At 37.8% G+C, this 26,663-nt stretch overlaps 2 protein-coding genes across 6 annotated transcripts in view; one reads left to right on the top strand and one right to left on the bottom strand.

Annotated features, from left to right (window-relative positions):
• ARL13B (ADP ribosylation factor like GTPase 13B) overlaps positions 1 to 14,428 on the bottom strand; it is a 94,961-nt gene extending 80,533 nt beyond the window's left edge. For all 5 annotated transcript variants that reach the window (XM_053565640.1, XM_053565642.1, XM_053565641.1 and 2 more), the window contains exon 1: positions 14,089 to 14,428. In XM_053565640.1, coding sequence (XP_053421615.1) covers positions 14,089 to 14,147 — 59 coding nt within the window. In that variant the 5' untranslated portion in view covers positions 14,148 to 14,428. The remainder of the gene's footprint in view (positions 1 to 14,088) is intronic.
• Positions 14,429 to 21,453: 7,025 nt separating this feature from the next.
• Positions 21,454 to 26,663, top strand: part of PROS1 (protein S) — a 108,494-nt gene continuing 103,284 nt past the window's right edge. The window contains exon 1 of the mRNA XM_053565337.1: positions 21,454 to 21,837. Within this exon, the coding sequence (XP_053421312.1) occupies positions 21,762 to 21,837 (76 nt within the window). The 5' untranslated portion in view covers positions 21,454 to 21,761. The remainder of the gene's footprint in view (positions 21,838 to 26,663) is intronic.

Below are 26,663 nucleotides of genomic sequence, written 5' to 3'. Positions count from 1 at the left end.
ATACATAAATTAATATGTATATATATAATATATATAACAGCATGATATTGGAGAGTATTAAACTTAGATTCTGGCTTTTTTCTGAAAGACATTATCGCAATCATTTGAACAACTGTAAGTCTAAATTTCCTCATCTGTGAACAGAGAAAGATAATACTTCAAATGAGATAATTACATAAAAACTTCTTTTAACTTCAAAATATTCTGCAAGTCAAAGATTAAATATTTAACTAAAAACACTAAAAAAAAGGTTGACACATCAAGACTATCACCTAAAATATTTAAAACTACACAGTACAAGTTCTAAATTTTAACATATAAACATATAAATTCTAAAAGTAACATATATGAAAAGGGTTTCGGGGATGATGTCTTATAATATGTGAAAGGGAATGAAAAAAAAATTCCCACAAAAAAATTGACAAGATGAAAAGATTTACCAAAAAAATTGGTTTGATTTTATTGTACAAGTAAATTCATTTCTGACATTTTAATTTGGATTGTAGAACCACATATAATATTACATCAAAATCACTATCTAATTTATTAAGCATGAATAAATGAGAAGACTAAATTTGGGGTCATAACCTAGCTTTGAAGCCTTGTTCAAGTCAAATTGTTAGTGTCAGTTTTGTCATCTCCAAATATAAGTGGGTAGAATGTCTCTTGGTCCCTTTCTATCCTAAAATTCTACAATTCTTACTATGCATAAACAAGAAGCACTAAGGAGATAAAAAGAAATACAAGATATCCCAGTTCAGCATACAGCACATAAGATAATCCTTGCTAATCTGTATGTACAGCTTAATGAGAAAAGAATGATCTCAGCAATTTCTATAAATGGTTAAGATTTACAGTTACAGTTATTTAGACCAAGAAAGGTGGTGTTATGGAGCTAACCATTCCTTGCAAGGAAAAAGGTTCACAGCAAAGATGGTATATAGGGTCATAGTATTTTTACTAGATACCACCCTGACAATGCAGAAAGTGTGGATCCACGTTACTCGTTGTCACGTCTTAGTCTCTTCTCTTACATTTGGCCACAGTGAACAAAGATTTGCTAATAAATTTGCAATAAACCTTTGATAGGGTGAATTTTGATGTTGAAAAATAGATGGGCAAGAAATTAGTTCCAGATAGCAGTTACCTCTGAAGAAGAACGGGAGGAAAAAAATAAGAGTAAAGGAAGCTTGAAGGATTTGTTACCTACTAATTTAAAAAACACAATTGAAAGGTGATGACTAAAGGCTAATATTTGTAAAACCTAGGTGGCAGGCACATAAGTATTTAATATATTTTTCTTTTTGTTTAAATAACAATAAAACCATTTTGTTTTAAGATAGAGTTTCTCTCTGTTGCCCAGGCCGGAGTGCCATGCCATCAGTCCAGCTCACAGCAATCTCAGACTCCAGTGTTCAAGTGATTCTCCTGCCTCAGGCTCTCGAGTAGCTGAGACTATAAGCACTTGCCACAATGACTGGCTAACTCATTGCTCTTAAGCAAGCTGGTCTCGAACTCCAGAGCTCAAAGGATCTCCACACTTTGGCCTCCAAAAGTGCTACGATCATAGGCATGAGCCACTACATCCAGCCCATACTTTTATTTTAAATTATAATATAACTCTTATTGCCAAAATTCTTTAATTTAAATTGGTTTTAATTTTCTCCTTCTCTTAGGTGGTCCATTCCTGAAATCATGCTCAGAGATAGTGCAGAATGCACAAATTTCTTCATAGCCCAGGAAAGATTACACCCCTTCTAAAATCCTGTCTTCTGATTCTTGTTAAAAAAAAAAAAAAAAATCATGATCTAATAATCTCTTATTCTAATAAATATACTATGAAGTTAAAGAAGTTAAAAAATGGAAAAAAAATCATGGAAGCCATCTTTCAACTCTTGTCACTATTTCATCACTAGATGCTACTTGGTATAAATAACAGGAGGTCAAAGTTCACAGATGACAACACATAGCAGGTGAGGACCTGCTACAGGGTGCAGATATTTACTAAGCATCCTAACTTGACAGACCTGTGTTTGTACTCAGGATGAAGGTGGCTCCATATAAACAAAATACGTGACAAAAGCTTAAAAATTTAAATGTTAAAAATTAAAATATAAGAGTACTAGGAAAAAAGTATAGGTAAATATAATCTTGAAACTTTCTACACATTACAATGCATAATATATTTGAATTTAAAATGTTTAAATATCTATTCTTCAAAAACCACAAAAATTAAAAAATACAACAAATGGAAGTACTTGCAACAATACATAGCTAACCTTTGAAAAACACAGGTTTGAATGTACAGATTTTTTTCAATAGAAGTCACAGTGTACCTGCCTCTCCTGCTTCTGCGGCCTCCCCTTCCATTTCCTCCACTTCTGCCTTTGCCACTCCAGAGACAGCAAAACCAACCCATCTTCTTCCTCCTCTGCCTACTCAACTTGAAGACAACTAGGAGGAATTCCTTTACAATGATCTACTTCCTGTTAATATGTCCTAGTCAACTGTTTTATGTTATTGATAAGTGTTCTGGTCAACAGTAGTTAAGTTTTGGAGGGGTCAAAAGTTATACCTGGGTTTCTGACTGCACAGGGGGTTGGTGGCCCTAAGCCCAGAGTTGTTCAAGGATCAACTGTACTAAAAAGAAATGTTTACTACCATCCACACTTAAAAATTGCTTTTGAAAAAATCTAGTAAGAAGATATACCTGTTACAACAGAAAAATTACAAAGGGAAAAACTATCTCCCCAGTTATCAAGAAAACAGAAATGGAAAAAAAAAAAACAAAAAACAGTTTCCCATATAGTGTGGCAATAAAAAATGATGACTCTTTATTTTTTAAGTGAAAAAGGCACTCTTGTACACTGCCAGTTGGAGTAAAAACCAGTTTTTCTTAAAGACTTTCCAAACAGCAATTTGGCAATATACTCATATATCATTCAAAAGTAAACTCAGGCACATTAAAAGTTTAAAGAATTTATTTGGTTATTAATTCATGAATGGGGTTAGCACCACATCAGATACAGTATAGTGCCCCACCAAGGAAGATCAAAGGAAAACTTTTAGCGGGTCTTCACACAAGCAAGACAATGAAAATATTTGATTGGTTAAAGTGGAATGTCCCTAGTGAGAGGTTAGTTGGCTGTTTTTGATTGATAAAAGTCTGTAGTTAGTGTTAGATGGAAGTTTCTGATTGGTTAAGCTTAAGTTTCCTTTTACTGTTTACACTGAGTTGAGTTTTGGTTTGGTCATATAGCTGAAGCTTTCTAAGCCTAATGGCCCCCAATTAGTTATTTTAACAATACCAAACACCTTAAATGTTTTCATACTGTGTCAACAGAAAAGCAGTCATAATCCACACTCTGTAAAATAATTTAAAGAAGTTTATTCTTAGCCAAATTTGAAGACCATGACCCAGGGTGAGAAAGTGAACTTGCGGTGTGGGGTTACAATTTGGTTTTATACATTTCTGGGAGACAGGAATTACAGGTAAAGTCATAAATTGATAAGTGGAAGGCATACATTGTTTTGGCCCAAAAAGGTAGGATACCTCAAAGTGTGGGCTTACAGGTTATAGGTGGGTTTGAAGATTTTTTAGCTGACAATTGGCTGAGAGAGTCAGGCTTTGTCTAGACCTCTAGACCAGGAGTCAGTGAAAAGGAATGCTGAGTTAAGATAAGGGTCTGTTAATCAAAGACAAACTACAGGTATGCCCAGACTCCATATGGTTTCTGGTGTATATTGAGGACCTGCAGGTGTGTGTTGCACAGTCTTAGGCCTGTTAATGATTTACAAAGAAACATCTCTAAGAGTGCAGGAGGACATGATGAAGCTTGTTTGATCTCCTTTCTCCTGGCTAGAAACTCAGTTTTTAGGGGATCCGTTTGGCCAAGAGGGTGTCCAGTCATTCAGCCTCTGGGCAGGAAGCCTTAAGATTTTATTTTAGTTTACAATACCATTTGACTAGAATTCCATTTCTAAATATATTTATATAAGGATGCTCACTAAAGTGTTACTGATAGTAGTGAAAATGTTTAAACACACTGAATACCAGGCACAGTGGGTCACACTTGTAATCCTAGCATTGTGGGAGGCTGAGGCAGGAGGACTGCTTGAACCCAGGAGTTCGAGACCAGCCTGAGCAAGAGTGAGAATCAGCCTCTACTAAAAATAGAAAAGTTAGCTGGGTGTCATGATGCCCAGCTACTTTGGAAGGCTGAGGCAGAAGGATCATTTGAGCCCAGGAATCTGAGGTTTCAGTGAGCTTAAAATGATGCTAAAATGATGCTTAAAATGTTGTCCTCCCAGGGCAACAAAATGAGACCCTGTCTTTAAAATTAAAAAAAAAATGTTAAAAAATGTGTAATGTTGCTGAAACAATGATATGTTAAAACAAACAAAATTAATAAAAAGAAGTTATCTCATCATTGTTATCATTGATAACAAGCACTCTGTTATTTCATCATTGTTTAAAAATGTACATGTATGTAAGAGTTCCTACTGCAAAATACTAACGGAATTTGGTTGGGATGGCTCTGGGGGTGAGACTGTGGGTGGTTTAAATTTTGTTTTTCCTTAACTGTTTTCAATGTTCTACAATAAATACATCTTACCTTAAAATAACAATAAACATACATTACTTTTAAATGGTGTTTACATAGCAACACCTTCTGTCCTGGAGACATCCTCAGGGACTAGTCAAGAGTTGAATAAACATTTAATTACAACACATGGACATGTGGCCCCAAATACAGGGTGTGCTAAGGAAACACAAAGAATGGGTAAAGAATGTAGCTGGGAATTCAAAGAAAATTTCCTGCAGGAGAGACTCTCACACCTCAGATTTGATGTCTAATTGGGAGCACCTAAAAGAAGAAAAGGGCATCCCGAGTAGGAAGGAAGGACTGGAGAATTTAGGTACCCCAATTCTGGTCAGACAGGGAGAGAAAAAAATGGCTGTGAAGAGTCCATTAGGTCAGGCTCAAGCCAAATCATGAGTATTACATAAGAAGTTTAAATACTGTCCCCAAGGCAATCAGGAAATATTTACAATTTAAAGTCAACTGCACCGTTATAAAGACCACTAATAGCAGTATGAAGAATTAAGTGGGGGAGAAGAGTAGAAGATCTGTAAAAGAAATCTAGGAGAGAAATGACAGAAACTTGATCTAAAACAGAGACAATGAATACTCCAAGGAGGAAACAGTGGAAGAAGAGGTAGTAAGTAAGTAGAAACCAAAGGACCCGGCAACGTGAGAGAACAAAGAACAGAGTGGTCCAGGACTATCCCTAGCTTCTGATGTGGGTAACAGGAAGGCAAAACCAATTCACCAATAATACAGGAGAAACAACAGCAATGTGTGGCATGGAAATGAGAGAATATAAGATCAATGCTGGATATGCCAAGCCTGATGATTTTATGGCAATTAGATATGTAAATCTTGAAATGGTAAATGAGTGGATATGTATTTGCGAGTAAATATGCAAGTGGTTGCTAACATGCCAATGAAACATGAGACTTATCATACAGGGAGAATATGTTGAAGAAAAAAAGAAGTTTGGCTAGGTGTGGTAGGTTGCTTATGTCTGTAATCCTAAAACTTTGGGAAGCCAAGGCAGGAGGACAGCTTGGGATCAAAAGATGGAGACCAACCTGAGGAAGGACAAGACCCCCATCTCTACAAAAAAAAAAGGTGGGGAGGAAATCAGCCAGGCATGATGGCATGCATCTGTGGTCCCAGTTACTCAGGAAGCTGAGGTAGGAGGATTGTTTGGACTCAGGAGTTTGAGGTTGCAGCAAGCTATGATGATACTGCTGCACTCTGACCCAGATAACAGAGCAAAACTCTGTCTCAAAAAAAAGGAAGACTGAAGACCAAATCCTGGGAAAAACTTAGAAGATACATAAATAAAGGCCTACAGGCAAAAAGAGAAAGAAAAGGAAGCACCTAATAAAGAAAAAAATTTCAGAAAAGAAATTGCTTTTCATAAGATTGTCTCCAAGGGGAAGAAGGAAGCTCCTGCCCCTTCCAAAGGCAAAGCCTTTGCACAGGCCAAGAAGACAGTGCTGAATGTGTCCAGAGCCACAAACAAAAGATCTGTATGCCACTCACCTTCCAGCAGCCAAAGGCATGGAAGCTCCAGAGGCAGCCCAAATACACATATCCTTGGAGGAGTGCCCCAGGAGAAACAAGCTTGACCCCTATGCCATCATCAAGTTCCCCCTACTACTGAGTCTGCCATGAAGAACATAGAAACAATAACGCACTAGTGTCCACTATGGACATCAAAGCCAACAAGCATCAGATCAACAGATCCAACAGGCTATGAAAAAGCTCTATGATAACTGATTTGGCCAAGGTCAGAACCTTGATCAGATGTAATGAAGAGAAGGCAGCATATGTTCCATTGACTCCCAATTGTAATGCTTTAGATGTTTCCAACAAAAATGGGGTCATCTACACCAAGTCCAGCAGGTTAATTCTATATTATCCTTTCACAATAAAAAATAAAATAAAAAAAAAGAAATCAGAGAATTTCAAGAAGAGAGTGTCAAATTAGCATCTGTTATAACAAGGACAATTTCTTTTTTTTCTTTTTTTTTTTAATGGTATTTTGTTTGCAAACTCCATTTTATTCATAGTTTGTGTTTTTTGAAATTAGTTCGCAAAACTGGTACACACAGGCAGTTAAAATTGGTTATCACTTTGATAATCAGAAGCCTCTGATACAGCACAGTCTTCATGAAAACATTGTAAAACAGGGAGAATACACAGAAATAATCTCTTTGAAAGCAATGCTTGCAAACATCCATGTTTCTAAGAAAATATAACTTTACATATGTATGTATTTTAAGCAAGCTGTACCTCACATAAATTTAGACAACAGAAGGAGTGTGCAATCATAACGCTCATTTTATGGAAAAAATGAAAATAATTTTAATTATGACCTAAATGCTTTTAAGAGAGTCTTCTTGGATTAGATGCAGAGCATAAAGATATTTTCTCTAATTTACAACTGTCCTGGTCAAAAAGCTGGAAAGTTGGTCAGTAAGTAGGACTGCTATTAGCAAGTGAGTTTAACCTAAATTCTTTAGGTACAAATTGTAAAGTGTTCCAATCCTAGCTAATTTGGGGAATTGACCAAGAAAAGAACAGTCTGACTTCAGTTTTAAGGAACTGAACTCTTAGCTAGTTTTTATGTCTGTCTTTTTTTTTAAGCGATTATTTTATGAACTCTAACCATCACAATTCCTTAGTTTTTAACAAGGACAATTTCTAAAGGGTCAGGGCATACATCTTCTAACACAAAGAGTTAAAGGGTAAACAAAAAGGATGAAGTTGAGATAGTGCCAGTATCTGCAAAGCCTTAGGTGAAGGGAGAAGAAAAGGTGGCAACTGCAAGGACAGAAGGCTGTTTAGTATAATAGACAGAAAAATGGTCCCCAAAATGTCCACATACTATTCCCTGGAATGTGTGAATGTTACCTTACATGGCAAAGGGAATTCTGTACATGTAATGAAAGATTTTGAGATGGAGAGCTTATCCTGAGTTACCCAAAGGGGCTCCATGTAATCAGCAGTTCCTAGAAGAAGGAAGCAGGAGGAAAAAGCAGATGCTATGCTGTTGAGTTTGAAGATGGAGGACAGGGACTATGAACCAAGGAATGCAGGCAGCCTCTAGAAGGTGGAAAGGACAAAAAAAAAAAAAAGGATCGTCCCCTTCAGTATCCAGAAGGTATGCAATCCTATCTGACCTCAGTTTAGGATAATAAATTTGTGTTGTTTGAAGTCACTAAGTTTGTGATAATGTGTGACAGCAGCAATAGGAAACTAATACATTAATTTGGTTTATTTAGTTAAGAAAGTCTTGAGCATGTACATATTGTAGTGAAAAAATACAAGAGAAAAAGGATAGAGATTTTGCATTTTCAATAGTAAAACTGACTAATACATTTTCAGATAAAAGTTTGAGGTTATTCTTATAACTCAGAAGTTCTCTCTCTGTTATCTAGCTTCAAATATATATTGAATATTATACTCTAAAATTAGATAAAGGCTGAACAACTCAAAGAAGAAAACAGAATACAGAGCACAAGTATAAGAATTAGCCTTGTCAGGTGCAGTGGCTCACACCTTTAATTCTAGCACTTTGGGAGGCTGAGGAAAGAGGATCGCTTGAGCCCAAGAGTTTGAGGTTGCTGTGAGTTATACCACCACGGCACTCTACACAGGCAGGGTGACAAAGTGAGACTCTGTCTCAAAAAAAAAAAAAAAAAAACAGAATTATCCTTGAAAAAGAACATTAACCTTTCTTTCACTAAAACAGGAAAAGAGAAGAGTATCTATACGTATAAAGCATAAAATGTGAATTGAGGATGGTGATTTACTAGCTCATATTTGTCCCCTAGGATCAGGGGCATTATTTACTTATAGTGACTATTAGATTCCAAACATCAAGTACTTGCATAAATTTCCTCTTTCAAAACACCGCAAGGCAGAAATTGCCAACACTTTTCAGAGGGACAAGTGCCAAAATTCCTAGAATTTAGACCCAAATCTATTTAACTCAAATACTATATTGAGAAATCTGTCAGACAACACCTTAACCAAGTTAATCAAGGTAAACATCACTAACATTACCAACTGCAAAGCCTTAGGTGAAGGGAGAAGAAAAGGTGGCAACTGCCACTAAACAGATATAATGACATTATGCACCCTTGGTATGACGTGCTGTGAAGGATGATGCATCGCCTCTGTGACATTCTACTTTGTCAATAATGCACGACCTGAGTCAAATTAAGAGAAAATATCAGACAAATACACTGAGGGACATTTTACAAAACAACTGGTCAATATTTATCAAATTTTCAAGGTTAAGAAAGAGAGGGAAAGACTGAGGAACTGTCACAGACTGCAGTAAACTAGAGGGATAGTAACGCAAGTGGGATCTTCACAGAGGGATAGTAACCCAAGTGGGATCTTCACTGAGTTCAGAACATAAAGGACATTAGTCAAAAAACTGGTGAACTCAGAATAAAGACTGTAATTTAGTTAATACTACTGCACAAAGGTTAATTTCTTAGTTTTGATCGTTGTGCTAGGCTCTCAAAAAGTTAAAAGAAACAAACAAACCATACTGCACTGCTTCTATTGGAATATGCTACTCTTCTGCGAGACTAGCATTGTAGTCTATTCAGCATTAATTTACATAGCTGGAAAGCCTAGGTTCAGGTTCTGACTTGCAGTTAGCAACAGCAGGTATGGTCAAACATTGGCTGGGTTCCTGAACTGCCTGGCATCCTGGTCCTGGCTCCTGGCGTAGATGCCTTAATACCTGATCTCTGACTCCCACCTTAACCCCCTTATCTCATAAACTCAATCCCTGATCCCAATCTCTAGAATAATATGCTGAGGGGAAGAGCATGTAATTGAGGAGAGGTGAGTAAAGGCAAAGTATATAGAATATATTAGATAAATCAGCAATTTCAGAACACAATATATTAATCATAATCTTCTGTTTTACATATACACTTCTCATATTTACAAAGACATCTTCATAAGAAGATGAAGAGAAGTTGGGTATGCTGGCTCACACCTGTAATCCTAGTACTCTGGGTGGCCAAGACGATCATTTGAGTTCAGGAATTTGAGACCAGCCTCAGCAAGAGTGAGACCTTGTTTCTACTAAAAATAGAAAAAATCAGCCAGGCATAGTGGTACATGCCTATAGTTCCAACTATTTGGGAAGCTGAGGAAGGACAATTGCCTGAGCCCAGGAGTTTGACGCTGCTGTGAGCTAGGCTAAGGCCACGGCAATTTAGTCCATGTGACAGAGTAAAACTCCGTCTCAAAGAAAAAAAAAAAAAATGAAGAATCTCAGTAAGTGATACCATAGTCTAAAACTTTAAAAATTCTACAGAAAATATATACATACATACAACAACACTCAACTAGGCAATTTCTCTTGAAAAAACATAGAACATCAGAAGTGCACAAAATTTTGTTCTGAAAAGTAGTTTGACAATCTCTCATTTATCTCAAGAAAATAAATGGAATTACTTGCTAATAGTATTACGTAAGTATGATTATTGCTAGGGGATAAAAAATTACATACAATATTTAGTAAATATTTATTCAGGCATTGAACAAGGGTACTTAAAAGATGGGAATAATTAAACTTGTTTGCAAATCCTTTGACAGTTGGTTCTAACCAACTGAGAGATATTTACCTATGTCCTTTATATTAAGCTATGATCCAGATCACCGAGGTGCAACATAAATATAACGCATGCCACATATAAGATTAATTTATCTAGAAATCACATTTTACAAAGTCAAAACAAAAACTAGATGAAATTAATTTTAATATTATATTTTATTTAGCCCAATATATGCAAAAGTTAATACTTCAACATGCAATCAAACTCTAAAAAGACTGATAAAGACTTTTTGCACAATAAATCTTCAAACTCCACCATATACATCACACACAGCATCTCAATTCAGTAACATTCCAAAAGCTCAACAGTCACATGTAATTTGCTGCTATCCTACTAGAAAAAAATATGCTCTGAGTGATAGGGCTAAATTTTAATACTGCATTATTGATAAAATTCAATGATCTGTTCTACTTGGAAAACAGTACATTCTCCTTTTTCTGAACTCTGTCTTTTCTTAAATAAATCATCCCAGATTATACAAAAGCTTCTTAAAAAAAAAAAAGCAAAGACTAAAAGTGACAAATTCAATTGAAAACTCCCTCTATGGTCATCAAAAAAAAAAAAAAATACAGTAATGTTTCAGGATATAAAATCAATGTCCACAAGTCAGTAGCCTTTGTATACACCAATAACAGTCAAGATGAGAAGCTAATTAAGGACACAACTCCCTTCACCATAGTTTCAAAGAAAATGAAATACCTAGGAATATACCTAATGAAGGAGGTGAAGGACCTCTATAAAGAAAATTATGAAATCCTCAGAAAGGAAATAGCAGAGGATATTAACAAATGGAAGAACATACCATGCTCATGGATGGGAAGAATCAACATTGTTAAAATGTCTATACTTCCCAAAGCAATCTACCTATTCAATGCCATTCCTATCAAAATACCAACATCGTACTTTCAAGATTTGGAAAAAATGATTCTGCGTTTTGTATGGAACCGGAAAAAAACCCGTATAGCTAAGGCAGTTCTTAGTAATAAAAATAAAGCTGGGGGCATCAGCATACCAGATTTTAGTCTGTAATACAGAGCCATAGTGGTCAAGACAGCATGGTACTGGCACAAAAACAGAGACATAGACACTTGGAATCGAATTGAAAACCAAGAAATGAAACTAACATCTTACAACCACCTCATCTTCGATAAACCAAACAAGAACATACCTTGGGGGAAAGACTCCCTATTCAATAAATGGTGTTGGGAGAACTGGATGTCTACATGTAAAAGAGTGAAACTGGACCCACACCTTTCCCCGCTCACAAAAATTGATTCAAGATGGATAAAGGACTTAAATTTAAGGCATGAAACAATAAAAATCCTCAAAGCAAGCATAGGAAAAACACTGGAAGATATTGGCCTGGGGAAAGACTTTATGAAGAAGACTGTCATGGCAATTGCAACAACAACAAAAATAAACAAATGGGACTTCATTAAACTGAAAAGCTTCTGTACAGCTAAGAAGACAATAACCAAACCAAAGAGACAACCTACACAATGGGAAAGGAGATTTGCATATTTTCAATCAGACAAAAGCTTGATAACTAGGATCTATAGAGAACTCAAATTAATCCACATGAAAAAAGCCAACAATCCCATATATCAGTGGGCAAGAGACATGAATAGAACTTTCTCTAAAGATGACAGACGAATGGCTAACAAACACATGAAAAAATGTTCATCATCTCTATATATTAGAGAAATGCAAATCAAAACAACCCTGAGATATCATCTAACCCCAGTGAGAATGGCCCACATCACAAAATCTCAAAACTGCAGATGCTGGCGTGGATATGGAGAGAAGGGAACATTTTTATACTGCTGGTGGGACTGCGAACTAGTACAACCTTTCTGGAAGGAAGTATGGAGAAACTTCAAAGCACTCAAGCTAGACCTCCCATTTGATCCTGCAATCCCATTACTGGGCATCCACCCAGAAGGAAAAAAATCCTTTTATCATAAGGACACTTTATCATAAGGACACTTTTATCATAAGGACACAGTACTAGACTGTTTATTGCAGCTCAATTTACAATCACCAAAATGTGGAAACAGCCTAAATGCCCACCAACCCAGGAATGGATTAACAAGCTGTGGTATATGTATACCATGGAATACTATTCAGCCATTAAAAAAAATGGAGACTTTACATCCTTCGTATTAACCTGGATGGACGTGGAAGACATTATTCTTAGTAAACATCACAAGAATGGAGAAGCATGAATCCTATGTACTCAATTTTGATATGAGGACAATTAATGACAATTAAGGTTATGGGGGGGGAAGCAGAAAGAGGGATGGAGGGAGGGGGTGGGGCCTTGGTGTGTGTCACACTTTATGGGGGCAGGACATGATTGCAAGGGGGACTTTACCTGACAATTGCAATCAGTGTAACCTGGCTTATTGTACCCTCAATGAATCCCCAACAATAAAAAAAAAAAATCAATACCTTGTACCCCACAAATGCATAAATGTATTAATGATGTATGTGTATATGACTTAATAAAAGGAAAAAAAAATCTGCTAGTTGATACTGAAAAAAAAAGAAAACTCCCTCTATGGATTACAGGCTCTTTTTGATTGTTTTCACTTAAAAGGACACAAAATATAACACCCTCATGAAAAATAAATAAATTTCTTAAAAGAAGATAGAAAAAAACAGGAGGCGGCAACTATTAGGAACAAAACTCATTTACAGAGACTCCGCAGTCTGACCAGATCAAAAATTGAAACAAATAAAGCAGAGTCCATAGACCAAAAAACATTCTTAGAGTGGATCATATCACTTACATTTAAGACATTCAAATCCAGTAAGAGTTAATAATAGGGAAAGAATTTCAAGTTTAATTTAAATCAAATTTCTTTTCCAAACATAAACATGTATTTTTTTCCTTATCATTTGTAAGGGAAGCTTTTCAGAATCATTCTTTTAAAATCAGTTCATCCTTACAGCAAATACTGTGGTTGAAATGTTAACAATTTAAACAAATTATTTTTGCTACATTTTACCTTTGACGTAATTCCAGACTAAAACTATGTAAAGTCAACATTATTCATAAAGAATAACAAACTAAAAATCTCTATGGGTTGGAGCTTTCGGTTTCAAAAGCTTTATTTTCACTGATTCCCTAACACAGTGCCTGGCACATCATATTTTCTTAAATATTTGTTGAATGGTTATCAAGTAAAAGGCATATAATGTCTAGCATTTCAAAGTGTAATGTTAAAAAAGACAGCCTTCGCAACTAAAAGGTTTTACTAGAGACACAAAAATTAAAGCTACCTTACAGTTAAAAGATTATCCATCACTTATTCTCATTGAATACAACACTTCTAAGGCACAGATGTTATCGCCCTCATTTAATATATGAGAAAGGTGGGGGCAAAAAATGGTTGAGTCACATAATTACAAAGTAGAGGAGCCAGATGTCAAGTCCAAGTCCTCAAACAAAACTGTGTGGGAGAGTGTGGGGGTGTGAGTTGGAATAGGGTGTGTGGATATTATGAAAACCATAATCCATGTCCCTCTTTAAAAAGGACTTCCATTACAAAAGATTCTGCAGAAAAACACACAACGGATGGCTTCCAATTCCACACACACAAACTTTTTAAGAAACTTAAACCTATTTAAAACATTAAAGGATATAAGCATTGTTAGTCAGAACGTAAATGCAACCAAAAAGGCTACATCCTTTAATCTCTCCCTCCTGGGACAAGTCAAACTAAAAACAAAAGCATCCCGCGAGACCTGGGATAGACTTGCCCAGACGCAAAGAGAAGGGGTAGCACCCCGCCCGGCCCCTGGGGTGCAGCTGTCCCCCATCCCCTAGGACTGCGCCGGGACGGCCAGCTCCAGCCTACCTGACGGGCTCCCGCCACCGCTTGAACCAGCTACAACAGTTGGCCATCAGACTGAACATCCCAGGTCGCTCCCCCCGCCACCTCCCATCCGAGCCCAGAGAGGGGTGGGCCCCTAACTTCCTCCGGCCGTGTCCGGGGGCCTCCGCCTCTCCGACGCGCCCCTAAGGAAAGGCCCGTAGAAAAAGCCGGGAGGGACGTGAAGGAGGCCGGTCGGAACACTAAACCCTGCTAACCGCGCTGGCCCGCGAGCGGACAACGACCGCGCTCGCAGCCCAGGCACCGCGGGGCCAGAGGTTCAGCTACACCGGGGCAGAGTTAGCGGGACCGAAGCACAGAAAACCCCCGCGTCGACGTGCTGACGTTGCTCCCAGGCGCGGAAGGCCCTCCCTCAAACCCCGCCCTCATGACACTTCTCCAATCATCGATTGAGGGCCCGCAGCGGGGGCTTCAGAGTGGCTGAAGGAGCGCGGTTCCCCGCCCCTGCTCGAGAGGTGGGAAGGGGAAAGCGGAGGGGCCTAGATGAAAGAGGCGGAGCTCCGGGTAGGAGAGTTCTTGTAACTAAGCAACCCAAGCGTCCAGAGATAAGCTGGGGATCTGGGATAGATCTCCCGCAATACTATCGTTATACCCGTACAAAATGTGTTGCCAGCCAAGGGTGCTACTCCTTGTCTATCTCTAATATCCCTAACTGAGATTCAGAGATTTCATGTCTTGTACATGGTTTTTTATTTCTGTTTGGGAGGAGTTTACTTGCAGCAGGGATGGGGATCCTCTGGAATTGTGGCAGTCTGGCTGCCCAACTACATGAACAATATACTGGGGCAATTATTCTAAGTTAAGGACAAGGGAGAAACTCATTTGCTACATTTTCTCAATAGTTCATATAAAAGTGAGCGTTTAATCTCTATAATGTTTACCAATGTTACATAATATGTGAACTGAAATTGTGTGATATTGTTGCGTGGGATATGATTACAAAAGAAATATATGTTCAGTGTAAAAAAAAGTGAAAAACAGTGAAAAGGAACAGGATGAAAAGGTTGAGATCTAGATCTCACCCTCACCACATAAAGATAATCAGTGTTAACATCTTGAAGCATATTTCAGGATTTTTAAATACATAAATTGCTGGATACTTGGTTTCTGCAAGATGAAGATTGGGTCCACTGACTATTCTGTAATACTTTATTTTTTAAATGAGGTATGAACTGTCCTGTTGTGAAAAAAAAAAGTACATGCACAATATTTAGGAAACTGTGTCCATTCACTTTCTACTTAAATACATACTTTCAAATCTTGGTAAAATGAAGGAAAGCACTGAGAATTCCATTGTATTTGGGGGGAAATAATGATTTGGGGATAAGATAGACCTAATTAAGGGGCAGGACCCTTTCCAGAATGGAAGTCTTATGACCTACTATCAAACAGGACATGTCAGGGAATTTTCTTATGGCTAGCTCCTTACACAAAAGGGGGAAAGAGTAAATTTTTAGGTTTTATGGCGGCTTTCAGGAAAGGGGGCTCTAATTTCTGGCCGCTTTAAGGAAAGGAGGCTCTAGTTTCTTTTTTTTTTTTTTCTTTGAGACAGAGTCTCAAGCTGTCCCCCTGGGTAGAGTGCTGTGGCATCACAGCTCACAGCAACCTCCAACTCCTGGGCTCAAGCGATTCTCCTGCCTCCACCTCCCAAGTAGCTGGGGGTATAGGAGCCCGCCACAACGCCTGGCTATTTTTTGGTTGCAGCCATCATTGTTGTTTGGCAGGCCCAGGCTGGAATCAAACCCTCCAACTCAGGTGTATGTGGCTGGCACCTTAGCCACTTGAGCCACAGGCACGGAGCCAGGGCTCTAGTTTCTATAAACTGCCTTGAGAAAGAGAAAATTTATTTTCTAGGGCTTTCTTAGGGTACCAATGAGGGGAGAGAGACAGCGGGTGGAGAAAGCAAGAAAGAAATTTTGTTTCTGAGGCCCTTATTTTATGGTATCATTTTCTAATCCCCAGAAACCCTATCTGTAAAATAGAAATGAAAATACCTAATTTGGGCCAGGCAGTGTGACTCAGGTCTGTAATCCTAGCACATTGGGAGGCTGAGGTGGGTGGATCACCTGACCTCAGAAGTTTCAGACAAACCTGAGCAAGAATGAGACCTCTTCTCTACTAAAAATAGAAAAACTAGCTGGGTGTTGTTCCAGGCACCTGTAGTCCCACCTACTGGAGAGGCTGAGGCAAGTTTATCTCTTGAGTCCAGGAGTTTGAGGTTGCTGTGAGCTATGATACCACAGGGTTCTTTCTACCCAAGGCAACAGAGCAAGACGGACGGACGGAAGGAAGGAAGGAAGGAAGGAAGGAAGGAAGAGAAAGAAAGAAAATTATGAAATAGGTGAAATAAATCTGAAGTGCAATTTCTGGGTGAATAATAGATAACAAATTTTGAAGTTGGTGTCACCTGTTCCGTAAACATTCATGGCACTTATCTTCCTATCTCCAGTCTCCCTGGTGGGTAAGGATAAGATGGCAGGGCAGGGTAAGGACACAATTCTTAATTAACTATGAGCCAAATTAGTATTGTTTCTTCTGACTCTTTTACAAGCCACTTTCTTTAAACTGGTAGTTCACAAACCCTAAAGCTCTATTGTTGATGTTCACTCTTTATAACATTTACTATGATTGGGCTTCTGTCCCATCAAACTACTAAGAGTGTATTTTTGGATATAACTTATGTCTTCCTAAGTACCAAATCAGTTCTCTTTTATTTTGCATCATTTAACATATTTAATATAGTTAACTCTTGTGAAAATCTTTCCCACCTTGGTCTTTCACAATTATGCACTGTTCTGGTTCTTTTCTGATATCCCTGGCTATTCTTCCTCAGGCTTTCTGTATGTATTCACTGAGATATGACCTTGTCCCTCTGCTTTCCATTTTAAAAACATGTTCCTTTGGAACATTCAATTATTACTTCTGTGCTTGAAGGATTTTCCTATGTAGATGTTTCTGAGAATTTCTGGAATCATACTCAATACTGTTTGTTTTCCACAAATACACTCAACACCACTATTTTTACGTAAGTCCTCACTTAACATCATACTTACATTTTTGGAAACCATGACTTTAAACAAAACCAATTTTATTTATAGGAAAATTAAAATAAATTAGAATTAAGTTTCTCTGGCATATTTTTGGTCACAAAACATATCCCAAATTTCTAAATAAAAATTAACACACTTCTAATATTAAACATTGAAATAAATGTGAACTATACATACATTTAAGAAAGATTAATAATACTAGTAAGTGGGATGTGGGAGGAAACTGGAATACCCAAAGAAAACTCTCACAGATATGGATTGAAGGTGTGAACTCCATACAGACAATGGCCCCAGCCCAGAATTGATTTTTTTTCTCATCAATGTTATAATGAAGTGATATTATTAGAGGATTTGCCCTATTTTATGGCTTCCCTAATTTCAACAGTAATACAGCATCAAAAATTTTTGGTGCCAACATATAATCAATCAAGGCAGGCATAGTGGCTCACACCTATAATCCGAGTACACTGGGAGGCCAGAATGGGCCAATTACCTCAGATCATAAGTTCCAGACCAGCCTGAGCAGGAGCAAGACCTCACCTCTACTAAAAATGGAAAAACTAGCCAGGCATAGTGGTGCACGCCGATAGTCCCAGCCACTTGGAGGCTGAAGCAAGAAGATAGCTTGAGCACAGCAGGAGTTTGAGGTTGCTGTGAGCTATAACGCTACGACACTCTACCATATAGTGTAAGGGGAACAGAGGTTGACTTTATCTCAAAATAACAACAACAACATATAATCATTCACTGCTTAGCTAAGCCAACTCTTAGTTTTTCAGAATCTTAAGTGGTTTTATAGACATAGTGCTGCTCACCATTTCTGGTGCTCTTTTTCTTATAGGTATTATAAGAAAAGAAAGTTATTCCCTCCCTCTTGAAGTCAGGCATGCCATGTGCCTTGGTTTGTCCAGTGAAATGTGAGTGGTACGTCACTTCTTCATGAAAGTATTTAAGCACTCATACGCAATTCTCAATGTTCTCTCTGTCCTTGCAGTGGTAATTAGGAAAGCTTATGTTGACTGTGAGGTACTGTAAAGTCAAAAAACCAGAGAAAGCAGAAAGTCATACAGACTTGTAGAGTTCCCATGAACAAGAAAGATATTTGGTATCTAAACTTACTGTAATTTTGCAGCTGTTTTACCATAGTATAATCTAGTTTATTCAAAGTGATAAAAACAGTTGAGATTATCATTTCATGATCACTGTTGATATTTTAATATCCATATTCCCAGGACCACATTGTTAAATTAAATTGAGTTTTTATGTACCTGTCACTGTTCTAGGCAGTAGGAATATACTTGCAAACAAGCACAAAAATTTTTTGTCTAATCGATCTTAGATTCTAGTTGTGGAGAGAGATAAGGAAGTAGATAATAACATAATAATAAATTAGACAGTAAAGTAAAAGATGATATGGAGAAATGTAAAACTGGGCAAGGGAATGGAATTAGGATTAGGGATGGAATTAGATTAAGAGTTAAATTTTGGACAAGTTTTTGGACAGTTATATAAGCATACCAAAAATAAATTCTGGCTAAATGAAATTGAACAGGTATTAATCAATATTGAGCTAAATGGACAATATTTATGATATTTGGTATCTAAACTTACTGTAATTTTGATAAATCAATAATCTGGAAACTTTATCCAAAAATGTATTATTAAATTGAATTATGAATATTTCAGGTGTTTTTTTCAAGTTTGACATTACAATGTAGGGCGCATAATTTTTCAGCACTGAGGACTATTACTGGCACTGTAATACATACCCGTAGTATTGAAAAGATATTCACTTTCATCTTTTTTTTTAGAAATGGAGTTTTACTCAGGCTGGAGTATAGTGGTATGATCATAACTCACTGGGAACCGTGAATTCCTGGACTCAAGCAATCCTCCTGCTTCAGCCTCCCATGTAGGTTGGGACTATAGGTGGGCACTTCCAGGCTTGGCTAATTTATTTTTATTTTTTATAGAAATGGGGTCTTGCTGTATTGCCTAGATTGGTCTTGAACTCCTGAACTCTAGCAATTCACCTGCCTTAACCTCTCAAAATTCTGGAGATTATAGGAATAAGCCATAGGGCCCAGCCAATATTCATTTTCTTTTTTTTTTTTTTTTTTTTTTTTTTTTTTTTTAATTTGGTCGGGGCTGGGTTTGAACCCGCCACCTCCGGCATATGGGACCGGCGCCCTACCCGCTGAGCCACAGGCACTGCCCCAATATTCATTTTCAAATGAAGTCTTTGGAGGAGCAAGGTTTTTTTTTTTAAAAGCTAGTTTACATTTCTTGAACATTCCCTTCTTTTGTTTATCTGTGTTGAGGTAGTTTGTTATGAAAGTTAGTGATTTGTTACAGCCTTACTAAGTTTATTGTCTGCTGCACAAGAGGAAGCTGACACACTGAGACAGCAGAGGTTACAGCAGAGACCGTGAGCTTACTATCACAGGCACTGTGTAAGGATTCAGGAGAAAGTTCTCAAATCTGTCTCCCTGAGAATTTGTGAGAAAATGTTTAGCAATAAACAGTTTGATGGACAAACGGCTAGCCAATTGGGTTTGCTGATTGGCTGGGTTGAACCCAAAGGGTGGATCCAATAGTCATGTAGACATTGTCTTCTTGTGCTTAGTCAGTTACTGAGTAGGGGTCATAAGACCAGTTAAGTCAGTTCTTCTGAATTGGGCCACTAGTCTGGGTGGATCATGCTATCCACTGGAATGCTCGGTCTGAAAGATATCTCAAACACTAGCCTTAAATTTCACAAAGGTGATGTTAACTATGGGAGCAATGAAAAAAGCTAAGAATCTTTTTATCACGTATGTGACTCCTGAGTAGCTAGCAATTACAGGAAAGCAAACTTGGGAACAATGGCTGGTTTTATAATATACTCAATAATTATTTCTAAAATAAGTTGAGGGGTTAAGGACATTCCATCCCCAAATATGCCATTTGACATATATATTATTTTTGACTTAAAGGCAATCAAGGACCAGCAGAAATAGAGAAAGTATTTTATTCCCCCCCCCAAATGCCTAGTAAAGTATAAATGACCCCTTTTGTAAAGGAAATTTACATTTATAAAAGAAATTTTTATTTGTAAAGATATCTACAAGTATCTATACCAGGAAAAGAGCTACTCTCTCAGAGACAACTTTTACGGCCTGGAGACTTTCACCTGCAACATTTACTGACCATACATTTCCTCCCCTAACTTTCCCTTTATTTGCTTCTTTTCCTCCCAAAGCTTCAAACTTCTATTCCTTTCCTTAGCTCCAGATGATGTGTGTCTCAATCTGGCCACCTCGTCACGTCTTACATTTTTGTGAAACTTCCCTTGGAACATACATAATTAAGTATTGTTTTCTCCTCTTCATCAATGTCAATTTAATTCTTAGACCAGCCACAACACCTTGAAGGGTAATAGGAAGAATTTTCCTCCTACTGAGTGACTGAGAATTCCCCAGCCTAGCGTTCTTACTAGAAAAAAAATGACTCTAATATTGACCAACTTCTATCCAGCTGGGTCAGAGAACCACAGAAAGATAGCTGGAAGAGACCCTTGAAATGTAATCAGTATATGGAATTTCACTCATACACAGAGGAAATCAATTGAAATTTCATTTGGGCAGAAGTATTAGAAGAGTAAATATGAATGGAATACTACTATTTGATACACACTAATTGCTTTGTATGTTCTTTCTTGAAATCATATTAACACTTTGAAAACTTACTCTTATCCTCATTTTACAGATGATGCAACTGAGGCTTCGAGATGTTAATTTGCTTAGTTATACAGTGAGTAAGTGGGAAGAGTATTGCAATTTGAATTTAGGCAGTTTAGCTCTAGAGACAACCTTAAGCATATTTCAGATGTACATCTGCCTATGGACAGAAGCTGGAGGTAATATGCAAGAAATAAAAGGAGGTCTTTGAAGGTGATAGAATTTGATACATTATTTTTTCAAAACATTTTTTGCTATAGATTTTTTACACCACAAATAGAAGATCAAAAGGAAAATGTGATGATCAAAACTATTTCATTTGGTTTCCTTATCTCTGTTCTCCGCAGTCTTCCTAAAGTTACCAAGGACATCTAGGTTTCAGTTAAAGTCCTCATGGATAAGTCACTCTCATGATTTCTTCTGCTAAGCCTGGAGAGCCTGTCTTCTTGAACTCTCCAAGTTTTCTTGGCCTCTCAGCCTCACAGCCCATCTCGACAGAATATTTTACTGCATTCTCTTCTCCTTTGAAAATGTCACATTCCAGAGAAACCAAACAAGGGAGGAACTTGGGAATAGATGCGGGAGGAAGTCTCAGCAGTGTTTGCTAGGCCTCCGACACCCTCCCAAAGCCCTTCCCCCCGCTCCGAGAAAAGCTTCCTGGAAATGTCCTCGTTATCGCGTTCCCTCTCCGGCTGGGGGCTGGGAGCGGGCGGTCCCCTCCGCCCCTGGTCGTTCCGCTGGCGCTCGCAGGCTCACAGGAGCCAGAGCGCAGCACAGCTCGGAGAAGGGCACCGAGGCTCGCAGCTGCGCCACGCGCCGAGCGCTCCGGTCCTGGCTGCGACGCGCCACCGTCCCCGCCCGCTTGGAAATGAGGGTCCTGGGTGGGCGCTGCGGGGCGCTACTGGCGTGCCTCGCCCTAGTGTTCCCCGTCTCGGAGGCAAACTGTGAGTAATCGATAGTGTCTCGTCTTCTCGCCTTCCCAGCTTTAACCTTACATAGACTGAACCATGTACCCTGCTTGGTAGCGTTTTCTTCTCTAGAGCTGCAGCCTCCTGGAAAGTTTTCGTCCCGCGGATGAAGGCAGCTGTGGATCTAGGGGGCAGTGTAATGGTGGGGCAGGGTCAACCTTACCCTTGCTTTGAAAATGTGTGGGCTACTGGACTGATGAAGGAACTCGAGTGACGATAATTATCAACCAAGGGCTTAGAGCACCTACCTGTTTCTCCTCAACCTCTGAAGTTCCCAGAGGACTGGGATGAGCAGATCTGGTGGCTAAATAGGGAAGAAAAGGCAACCAACACACACACACACACACACACACACACACACACACACACTCTGGTGGCTAAATAGGGAAGAAAAGGCAACCAACACACACACACACACACACACACACACACACACACACACACACACACACACACACACACACGGTGTCTTCCCTTTGTACAAGCGCCTGCCCCCAAACTGCACCCTGTGCTTTACCTGTCTCCCTTTTGCAATTTCTGAACTTTGAGCTTGGTTTGCATGTCCCACACTGATGAACTTTTAGGGTGACTAGTTTGCGTTGCAGTACGCGGTTGTCATTGTCTAACCTTGAAATAAAAGTACTGTTAAATACTGTATTGTTTTTCTTAGATTATTTTGTACTGAGGATTTTGGACACTGTGTGCCACTGATCTGAGGTGGTGGCGTGAATTCCTTGTACCTTATCTAGTTCCAATTTTTTATGCTCCTATGACCAGACTCAAGACATCATATTGAGTTTACTCTGAAAAATATGTAAGCAATATCAAGGCATTTACATTTTAGTTGTCATTTAATTTGTTTCATAAAATTTAAGTATATTCATGGATTAAAGATTGCTTTCTTATGTTATCTTTTATTTTCAGAAGTTAGCACAGGAGAGATAATTCTGCATTACAAATAACTTGTAGGCTGTCTAGAGCTCCAAAGAAAACTTTTCACAAATGGTAACTTCAAGAGAATTGAATAGGAATTTACAAATATTCCACTAGTTTTATTAATTAGTGATCAGGATGAATGATGTATTTTAAAATTCTAATTTAAATGCTAAAACATTATTTCTTGATCTTAAAGAGCTACAGTTTCAATACTTCAACATTTAAATGACTTGTGAATACATGTACTAACTTAAATCTATATAGTTCATTAGGACAATTAAATATTTGCTTGTTAGCTAATGTTTTAGAGAGGAGAAAGAAGCATACGTGGACACATCGTAGGAATGTGCTTGTCATCGTAGGAATTTTAACTGCTTGTCATCGTAGGAATTTTCGAGGCCCTTTCTTTTGTTGACATTGTTACATTTTGACTGAATTTAGGCAGAGATAAAAATTATGTATGTACATATATGTGGAGAATTACACTTGTTATATGTAAATAATAATAGTGTATATAAATTAATTCTATAGGTATATCACGTAAGAATAGTTGGCCCTATGATGGCTTTATTTAAAAGATTTTGATTGCTTAAATGGGTTAAAAGTCATTTCTGGTTTACTGGCAGGAAAACTTATATGCAGAGGGGATGTTCTTACTCCATAAGATTTTAAACTTGAGATTTAAGTAGATTTCGAATATTTATAGTTTATCATTTAGCCCATAGACATATAGTTGCTATTTAAAGAAAAAATTTATGAATCAGTTTTTTTTTTTTGGCTGAGTTGTTAGAAATCATCTAGTTCAACTTTATCTTTTAAAAACTGATGCCTAAGGTTGTATATATTTATGTGGTACATGTGATATTTTGTTATATGCATGGACAGTCTAACGATCAAGTCAGGGTATTTGGGGTATCCATCCCCATGAGTATTTTGTTTTATATATTTTGGGAACATTTTAAGTCCTCTCCTCTAGCTCTTTTGAAATATACAATACATTATTGTTAATCTAGCAGTCTGTTTGTGCACATTAACCAGCCCCTTCGTACCCCCACACTCCCACACCCTTCCTACCTCTGCTGCCTGTCATTCTACTCTCTGTCCCCCTCTATGAAAGCAACTTTTCTAGCTCTCACATATACATGTCTTTCTGTGCCAGGCTTGTTTCACTTACCATACTAACCTCAAATTCCATCCAACTGTTGCAAATGCCATGACTTTTTTTATGGTCAAGTAGTATTCCTCTGTGTGTATATGCATTTTCCATATCCATTTGTCTGTGGAAGGACACTTAGGTCGATCCATACCTTTGCTATTATAAATAGTGCTGCAATAAACATCAAAGTGCAGGTAATGCTTTGATTTACTGATTTCTTTTCCTTTTTTGTTTTGTTTGTTTTGTTTTTCTTATTTATTTATTTATTTTTAATTTTTTATTAAATCAAAGCTGTGTACATTAATGCAATCATGGGGCACAATACACTGGTTTTATAGACCATTTGACATATTTTCATCCCACTGGTTAACATAGCCTTCCTGGCATTTTCTTAGTTATTGTGTTAAGACATTTATATTCCACATTTACTAAGTTTCACACGTACTCTTGTAAGATGCACTGCAGGTGTAATCCCACCAATCACCCTCCCTCTGCCCATCGTCCCCCCCCTTCCCCATATTCTTAGGTTATAATTGGGTTATAACTTTCATATGAAAGCCATAAATTAGTTTCATAGTAGGGCTGAGTACATTGGATACTTTTTCTCCCATTCTTGAGATACTTTACTAAGAAGAATATGTTCCAGCTCCATCCATGTAAACATGAAAGAGGTAAAATCTCCATCTTTCTTTAAGGCTGCACTTTACTGCCCTCAGTAGGTAGAGTCATTGCTCACAGCAACCTCAAACTCTTGGGTTCAAGCGATCCTCTTGCCTCGGCCTCCTTAGTAGCTGGGACTACAGGCACCAGCCACAAGGCCCAGCTATTTTTTAGAGACGGGTCTTGCCCTTGCTCAGGCTGGTCTGGAACTCAAGCTGAGGCAATGCACCCACCTCAGCCTTCCAGAGTTCTAGGATTATAGGCATGAGCTACTGCGCCCAGCAGATTTCTTTTACTTTGGATAAATACCCAGTAGTAGGATTGCTGGATCATATACTAGAAATCTCCATACTGTTTCCATAGTGACTATACTAATTTACTTTACCACCAATCGTGTATGAGTTCCTTTTTTCTGCCCTCGCTAGCATCTGTTATTTTTTTGTCTTTTTAATAGTAGCCATTCTAACAGGAAAAACATATCTCATTGTGGTTTTAAATTTAATTTCTCTGATATTAGTGATATTGAGCATTTTCTCATATATTTATTGACCATTTGTATGTCTTCTTTTGAGAAACTCTATTCAGTTCCTTTGCCCACTTTATTTTTATTTTTATTATTTATTTATTTATTTATTTATTGTATTATTAAATCATAGCTGTGTACATTAATGTGATCATGGGGCACCATACACTGGTTTTATAAACAGTTTGACACATTTTCATCACACTGGTTAACATAGCCTTCCTGGCATTTTCTTAGTTATTGCGTTAAGACATTTATGTTCTACATTTACTAAGTTTCACATGTACCCTTGTAAGATGCACCACAGGTGTAATCCTACCAATCACCTTCCCTCTGCCCATCCTCCCCCCTCCCTCCCCTCCCTCTCCCCCATCCCCATATTTTTAATGGGATTTTTTAGGTTTTCTTGGTTTTGTTTGTTTACTGTTGAGTTGTTTCAATTCTTTGTATATTATAGATGTTATTAGTTTCCTTTTTTTTTTTTTTTTTTTTTTTTAGTTTCTGGTAGGGGCTGGGTTTGAACCCGCCACCTCTGGCATATGGGGCCAGTGCCCTACTCCTTTGAGCCACAGGCGCCTCCCAGATATTATTAGTTTCTTGTTGGAAGACTAGTTTGCAAATATTTCCTCCCCCATTCAACAGATTCTCTCCGTTGATTGTTTTGTACTGCAGCTTTTTAGTTTGATATAGTAGTTACATTTGTCTAGTTTAGGTTTGTTTGTTTTCTTCCTGTGATTTTCAGGTCTTAGCCATAAAATCTTTGCCTAGACCAATGTCCTGAAATGTCTCCCCTATGTTTTATTTCAGTAGTTTTATAGTTTCAGGTCTTATATTTAACTGTTCAATCTGTCTTGAGTTGATTTTTGTATATGGTGAGCTAAAGGGTTTCAACTTCTTCATCATAACAATAAAAAATTGTTTAAAGACAGTAACTCACTTCTAGATATTTTATATACAGTATAAATGAGATACATAGGAGAGGGACAATCTATGCATCTAAAACATATACTGTCTATGAATTTTAGTTATTTCCCAGTGAGGACTTATGCCAAAGGGAACTAGGAGAAAGAGGATGTCTAATTTGACTGTGCTAATTTAGTCTCAACCAGACTTCCACTTCTGGCTGAGTATGGTCTACACTGGACATTACTGATTCATACTTGTTTTCTCTTTTTTCCACCTTTTTCTTTCCTTTTTCTAACTATTCCTTTTACTGTTCATTCATCCTTGTCTTTTCTTCATTTCTCTTTAGTTCAAAGTCCTAAATGTTGCACTGATAGATTTTTATCTGGTTGGGGTTTGTGCTGGAAGAGTTAGAAGTAGTTTCTGGTATACACCAATGACGACAAGAAACCCTATGCTGTATTCTCTTACCATTCTGTGTTAGGGAGTAAGAAAGGAAGGGAAGGAGGAAGGAAGGAAAAGTTAAATGATTTATTGCAAAGTGACTGAACAGCATGCTGAGCAACCAGGCCAAAGATTTGAGCAATTAGGTGACTATATGGTGGGGACTCATGTATACTAATT

Source organism: Nycticebus coucang, chromosome 16 (assembly GCF_027406575.1).
Source record: "Nycticebus coucang isolate mNycCou1 chromosome 16, mNycCou1.pri, whole genome shotgun sequence".
NCBI lineage: Eukaryota > Metazoa > Chordata > Mammalia > Primates > Lorisidae > Nycticebus > Nycticebus coucang.
The sequence above is the reverse complement of the archived record's forward strand: the minus strand, read 5'-3'. Positions and strand labels throughout refer to the sequence as shown.